We start from the raw sequence: 6,756 nt of genomic DNA, 5'->3' as shown, positions 1-6,756 counted from the left end.
AGAAGGTTGTTAATGAAAAGAATAGAGACGAACAACACTCATGACAACCATGCTTTATTATAACAAGATTCTTTTTTGCGCGACATTTCACAGTTAGCTATTTTGCGAGGGACCTTGAAGGCAGCACAGCCATCAAAACATCGGACGTGCGACTCGAACGCTAAGGTACGTCAGCATCACGTGTTGCGTATGAGCCAATGAGAGAGCGCTCTTTCGCTACCCGGAAACAGGATTTTCCTGACAGGTCGGTGGTGATTTTTGACACTAGGGTTTTGGGTCGTCACAGCTGTTTTTCTGATGACATTTTATCAGTTGCCAATGGATGCTTATAAAAGACATCTATGTGTGATCTAGACGGTTAATGTTAAACGCATTTCGGGTTGGTATTCAGTCATTATTCTGATTTTAGCTCTGTCGCAGCTCTGCCTGAAGCTGAGGTGAGAGCCCAAGCACCGAGTCTTTCATTTAGTTTTGTGTGTTGTTTCACCAGCTTCACCCAGTCAGTCCATGGATGATCAGCATGAGTCCATCGATCTCAGGTCTCCTCCAGCGGACCCCTCAGCAGCTGCAGGACACAGCTGGTTCCCCGGACCCCCTCCTCCCATGTACTCCTGCACCCTGACCCCAGAGCTGGTGGCCAAGGCGCGGGAGGAGCTCCAGGAGAAACCAGAGTGGCGTCTCCGGGATGTTCAAGCACTGAGGGACATGATACTGAAGGTTCTCCTACCTGTTGTTTTAATTAGCCCCTATTGACATGATATAAAACTCATCCCTGTGTAACATTTAAAGGAGTACAGGAGAGTTTTGCAGAAAACAAAAATTAAAAGACCCCCAAACTGTCAGCGTGTGTGACTAATATACACATTTCATTATATATTTAAATCATAAACATGATGTTCTTGTACAGCTGTGAATTTTGGAAGTACGACTAATATACTGATTTACAAAAGCCAACCATGTAAGTAAGATAATTACATGGTGTATGCATTTATACAATCAAAAGAGAATAAAAGTAATTATTATTATTAGTGTAGTATTATTATTTTAATCACCAGCACACAGTACAACAATAACTGTAGACAACCACAAGGTGCGTTTAAAGTTAAGGTGGTTATAGTTTCTATTTTGTTTTTTTTTCCAGAAAAGGCCAAACAATTTTGTGAATTAACTGTGCACCTTAGTTTTTGGCAGCTTTATTTTGTTTAAGTCATGCTTTGTTTTCCAAGTGTAGCTGAATCTTACTTCTTATTCTATCTGATGAGCTCATATCTTTTCACCTGACTCCGCAGGATCAGCCCAACCTCAGGACGAGGCTGGACGACTCCTTTCTCCTGCGCTTCCTGCGGGCCAGGAAGTTTGACTATGACCGGGCCCTGCAGCTGCTGCTCAATTACCACGCAGGCCGTAAGGCTTGGCCAGAGGTGTTCCAGGACCTGAAGCCATCCACGGTGAAACACGTCCTGGACCTGGGCTTTCTCACGGTCCTGCCACAGCCGGACCCCAGCGGAAGATACATCCTCTGTCTCCGGCCAGGTTGGTGTCTGCCTCATTCTCAGTGAAGAACTCAGCAATGAACTGACCATTCTATAATTACTGTTTTCCATTTACCTGTCGCGTTATTCAGTAGATTTCAAACTCGGTGTGATTTATTTATTTTTTTCCAAATGTCTCAGTCACTCACTGATGATTCCTCCAGTATGGGCATTACTCTTGATGTAGGATTACTCACCTCAATCTCCTTTCGTAGGAAAATGGAAGCCAAATGATTATCCGTTTGTTGACAATGTGAGGGCCATTTATCTGACCCTGGAGAAGCTCATCCAGCCAGAGGAAACTCAGGTGAACGGTATTGTCATCTTAGCTGACTACACCGGAGTGGGCATGTCACAGGCATCCAATCCAGGCCCATTTCTTGCCAAAAAAGTTGTGAGCATCCTCCAGGTGAGAAATCTAAAATCCTATGATCTGATGACACTTACATTTGAAAGTGAAATCAATGTAGTTTTTTCCCCTGGAATAGATATATGAATGCAGTATTTACCCAAAATGTGATTTTATTTTGTAATGACACAGCAGTCAGTAAGAGTATAACAGCAGCGCTGCCTGTTGAGCTTTATCGTGGCTTCAGAAGGTGTGATATTTGCATAAGAGCACAAACACATGAAATGTTTGGCCAGCTGTGACTTTTCTGAATGCAGTTTCTCCTCTAATTCACAGGATGGGTTTCCAATCAGAATCAAGGCTGTTAACATAATTAACGAGCCCAGGATTTTCAAAGGCATCTTTGCTATAATTAAGCCCTTCCTGAAGGAGAAGATGGCAGAGAGGGTAACTATTGTCCTTGAATTGTCTCCGAGTCTTTTGTTTTAAACAAAGGGCTATTTTTAATTGCATGCCTCCCTTTTCTCCACAGCCTCTGCTCCAAAATAATCTTTTTTTCTCCATTTTCACCCATGAAAATGAAAGGCCAAGCATTTTCTTTGCAGAGGCCTGCAACGACCTCAGACCACTAAAACACAACCCTGTGTTTGCCAAAACCACATTTGCTTTGTGGTCATTTAAATCTGAAATAACTGATTTTGGCAACAGAAACAAGCTGTCCTTTTAAGTTAATATAACATACAGTGGCTTAGTCAGACTTAGTTAGACTAATTTAGACTCGTGTGCCAGGCGAACTGATGAATGTAAGTGCAGTATTCACTCTGGGTTGCACTCCACCAACTCCTGAGACAAATATCCACTTAGAGCTTCACTACTAAAAGCAGCTGCCTGCTGTGCCTGAAAACTTTGCTGTGAGAATGAACCAAAAGAGTGATGTTATGGTCTTTAAAGCCAGAACAATGAGCTCAAAGAAGCTGTAATGCTCCGTAAGATTCAGGGAAACTGCACAGTTAAGTGAGAATTCGTTGTGGCTTCATTACTATCAGTTACACATTTTTTTACACCACATTGATTTTAACCGTTTAAAATGATGATCTGTGCTGCCCCCTCACACAGTACATCCTCCACGGCTCAGACCTGCGCTCTCTGCACCGGAACATCCCTCGGTCGGTTCTGCCGGAGGAGTACGGCGGCACGGCGGGCCAACTGGACATGCGCGCATGGTCGAGACTGCTGCTGGACTGTGAGGAGGAATTTATAGTGGAGTTCTGCCAGCCGGATCCACTAGAGGGCGTGGTGCTCCCAGACTCCATGCTGTTCGAAGGAGAGCAGGCCGGCGGGCAGGACGACGACACCTTCAGGGGGCTGCGCTCGCAACTTTACTACTGTTACTGATGCACACTGTAGGTGCATACACTCCCATCACTGAGAGGACATTCTCTGTTTCATTTGAAACATGTGTGTAGACTTTTACAGGGCAAGTTGCCAATATTATACATGATTTATTTTACTAACTAAGCAGCACTACTATAGATGGATAGTCTTTTCTAGTTTACACGTAGCCAAACGTCAACCGTGGTTCCAAGGCAGCTGCAGGCTCCTGCAGAGAGGCTTCTGACATGTGCCAATGCACGTTTAGCCTTTAGTGGCTGGCCCCTATAAATTCTTACTTCTGGTATTTAAATAAAAGGTTCACATTTTTTCAATAGTCAGGTGCCGACAAGTACATTTGATATGTTCGTGTGTACATTTTGCTCGATGCAGTCATTCCTCCTGTTCAAATGGAAGAGGTGGGCAGACAGAATCCACACTCCTTAAATGAGGCGTCAGCAGCACTAGTTAGATGAGTCAAGTGGGTCAGACACACAAAGAGGGAATTTCACACAGAAAACATGAATTCTTTTTCAGCTAAACTTTAAAATACGTTTTTGCCTTGAACAAAGATTGTGGTTTTGTCCCCGTCTCTTCCATTAGAACCAGTAAGGACGAGAGGAATTACTACAACAAAAACTGTTTCAATGTACATATGAGCATACCAGTATTGTTTTAAGACAGACATAGAAAAATGTAAACCTATCCTATCCTAAAATCACATTTCTTCAGTTTGTTTAGTATCTGCATAGCGGCAGTAGGTCATATACTGTCCATTAGTGCTCTGAGTGCATGGCTACACAGCCCCACAATTCAAAGAAAAAAGGAGACAGTTTTTGTGTATGCAGCCATCTAATACATTGCCTTAAACTGTTATTAATCAGTAGATTTTTCCTATGTATCATAAATCATGTTGGATTTGTGTATACCAAAGCAATATTCATGTGCATTCTCATCAGAGCTTATCATACATAGAGTGGATATATTTCATTGCCAGTAAGTGGAAATGGAATAGAATAAGAAGAATAATGTTGATAGATTTACCAGTAAATGTTTTTGCTTCAGGGCCTTTGTTTAGTCAATGTTTTTTTTTTTTTTTTTTTCTGCCTTGAATCTTATGATAGGATTATTTTTCTAACTTCAGATAATCTGCCTTATGTTTTTATTTTTCATTTTTAAACCTTGTTTGACCTGTTTGCCTGTGTTTAATCACACAGTCTTAATTCAAGGCCATTACAGATCACTGAAGTCACATGAAGAAGAGAACATTCAGTCGGCTCAGTCAATCTGTTTTGCCAAGTTTTACACCAGGCCATGTACAGAAATGTGCAATAAAGCTGGATTCGTGTTCTTGTGTTAGCCTAAAGCTAACTTTTATATTTTTGTTTCAAGCATGTCTGTGACTGTAAGCTATATTGTGTTGCAGGGTATTTATCATTGCTAGTGACAGTAAAGTACAACTCAAACAGAGGAAGTGCTATTTGTGTCTTGTTTGTGCTGTGGATGCTGTTGTTGACGGGGTGGAGGCATGCAGAAGGCTCTGGGGAAGTTGTGGTTCTTTTCACAACATAATTGCAACTGACACGAACAGCGTTTCCCAATTTGGGCTCATGAGTCCCCAAAAACATCAGAAATACAGTGTCAGGAGAAGCATTCAGAACTTTACTTACCCAGAAATACCTCAGTGTCAAATACTCTGCATTCAGAAATGTACTTAAGTAAAAGCACATCAGACATGCGAACGCCCAGTCTAACACAGATCCTACCATTTTACCCCCATGACAGGTACAGTGTTCAGGTTTAGTTGAAACGTAACCTTTATTAAGGTAGAATTTATTGCTGGACTTGTGTGTAAGAGCGCTTTAGTTTTAGCTAAGTGTACCCCATAAAGCCAGCGAAGGTGGAGCAACATTAAATCATCATTAACATCATTTATGAATTTACATTACTCTTGGCTAGTTTTATCTGTAACGGTATCATATTTTATAAACCGATCCCCTGATTTACACTTTAAATCTCCTCTTGTATGGAGCAGATAAATGTAGTGCGGCACAATGTTTCCCTCTCAAACACAGTGGAGTAGAATTGTAAAATAAAATGTTAGTACTTAAGAAAAGTTCATGCCCCTCAAGATTATAATCATAGGTGCAGCACATTCATAAATATAATTGCAGAAATATTAAAAAGGAATCATTTTATGTTTATGTAGCTTGTAAGATTTCTTTTTTTCTAAATTAAACCGCTCTGCGCTGCGTATGTACAGCATACGTGTAACGTGTAAACATTTGGAAAACCCTGTGTGGTGAGACATGTCCCTTTAAATTTTAATTAGGTCAGTAGTGGTGAACATGGGGCTCAGGGATCAGGTGACTATAGTGGATTTCAGTGAAGTGGTTCACTGTGTTGCAGGGCTACCAAAGAGAAAAGACCTCAAATAGAAAATATGGAAATATATCCATTTCATAGAAGGCAGAGCCCTGCGTTACAGTCAGGATTTCTGTGGGACTGGAATGAGAGCCTGCTGCTTTGATATTGGACTGTTTTCATCTGCAACATTTACATTGATCTCACCAATTTGTTCTGTTTCTTTCAAGAGATTTTGACTTTATTTCAACTTCACACAGCCTACACTGTTGGATATTGTTAGTTCTCTGTTGCCATGACATTCATTTTATTTTTACGCTGTACACTCATGTAAGATGAGTTCACAAGAAAACAAAAAGAAACACAGCAGATCAATAAAAGGAGCACTCCACTGATTTCGGTTCAGTTCGGTGTTCAAGTTCAGTTTACTCATCCCCAGGAGGACTATTCAGCCGCTGAGCTGTGTCCTCTGTGGCGCTAGAGGGAGCTCTCCAAAGTATGAGAAAATAACCCTGGTGATGTCATAGTGATGTCATCTGGGCTATCTCCATTTTTAACAAAACTGGAGTTGTGGGTGTTAAAAGGGGCGTCTTAAGCATTCGGCCCAGTGTATTATCATTACATCTGAGTCAAAGACTCTCAGAGATGTTCTGAAAGTATTACCAGGATTCTCAAATGACGTTTCTGAACCACCTGAATGAACAAAACAGTCCGCTTGCTGCATTTCTAACCTGTTTTCCAACTTGTCTATATAGATGTTACTTAAATAGTTTTATATTTGCATACGAAATGAGTCTTATTTTTCTTGAGTTGTGCAAAAAAGAGCGAGGACATACCCGATCTCCTGCTACCTGCACAAATAATACAGTGAAAGCTTGAGAAATATGGAAAAAGTCATCATGGTTGTGCAGTGAACAGTTTATTTTACCCCCCAGGATTGTTAGAAAATCATCCTAACATTTGGAAAAGGCCCTCAGAACGGTGCTTCAATGTGAAATAGCTGTGTGGGTTTTTCAAACATTTATTTCTTGATGCTTATATATTTGTGGCTTGGATGTAATCAGGCTCGCTGGAATCCCCATGTTGGAAAAAGGATGCCCCTGTGGTAGATAATACAATGTGCCCTCTATTACCCCTCTG

General features: G+C 41.2%; 1 protein-coding gene across 2 annotated transcripts; it reads left to right on the top strand.

The window, feature by feature from the left end:
• Positions 1 to 235: 235 nt before the first annotated feature.
• Positions 236 to 4,722, top strand: ttpal (tocopherol (alpha) transfer protein-like). Of its 2 annotated transcripts, none has more exons than XM_070839667.1 (6): positions 236 to 244; positions 491 to 717; positions 1,290 to 1,533; positions 1,748 to 1,941; positions 2,218 to 2,328; positions 2,998 to 4,722. In XM_070839667.1, the coding sequence occupies exons 2-6, from the start codon at positions 508 to 510 to the stop codon at positions 3,274 to 3,276; spliced, it is 1,038 nt and encodes a 345-aa protein (XP_070695768.1). In that variant the 5' UTR covers positions 236 to 244; positions 491 to 507; the 3' UTR covers positions 3,277 to 4,722. The 2 variants fall into 2 exon arrangements, with proteins under 2 accessions (XP_070695768.1, XP_070695767.1); XM_070839666.1 differs by lacking the exon at positions 236 to 244 and adding an exon at positions 258 to 379.
• Positions 4,723 to 6,756: the final 2,034 nt, after the last annotated feature.

Source organism: Pempheris klunzingeri, chromosome 11, assembly GCF_042242105.1.
Source record: "Pempheris klunzingeri isolate RE-2024b chromosome 11, fPemKlu1.hap1, whole genome shotgun sequence".
In the NCBI taxonomy this organism is placed as follows: domain Eukaryota; kingdom Metazoa; phylum Chordata; class Actinopteri; order Acropomatiformes; family Pempheridae; genus Pempheris; species Pempheris klunzingeri.
This window is presented reverse-complemented; position numbering and strand designations above follow the sequence as displayed.

Bases quoted from the DNA above. Each gene is read 5' to 3' on its own strand.
- ttpal (XM_070839667.1), top strand. From the start codon at position 508: ATGGATGATCAGCATGAGTCCATCGATCTCAGGTCTCCTCCAGCGGAC. The intron at 718-1,289 runs GTTCTCCTACCT...CTGACTCCGCAG, and splicing joins TGAGGGACATGATACTGAAG to GATCAGCCCAACCTCAGGAC. The intron at 2,329-2,997 runs GTAACTATTGTC...CCCCTCACACAG, and splicing joins AGGAGAAGATGGCAGAGAGG to TACATCCTCCACGGCTCAGA.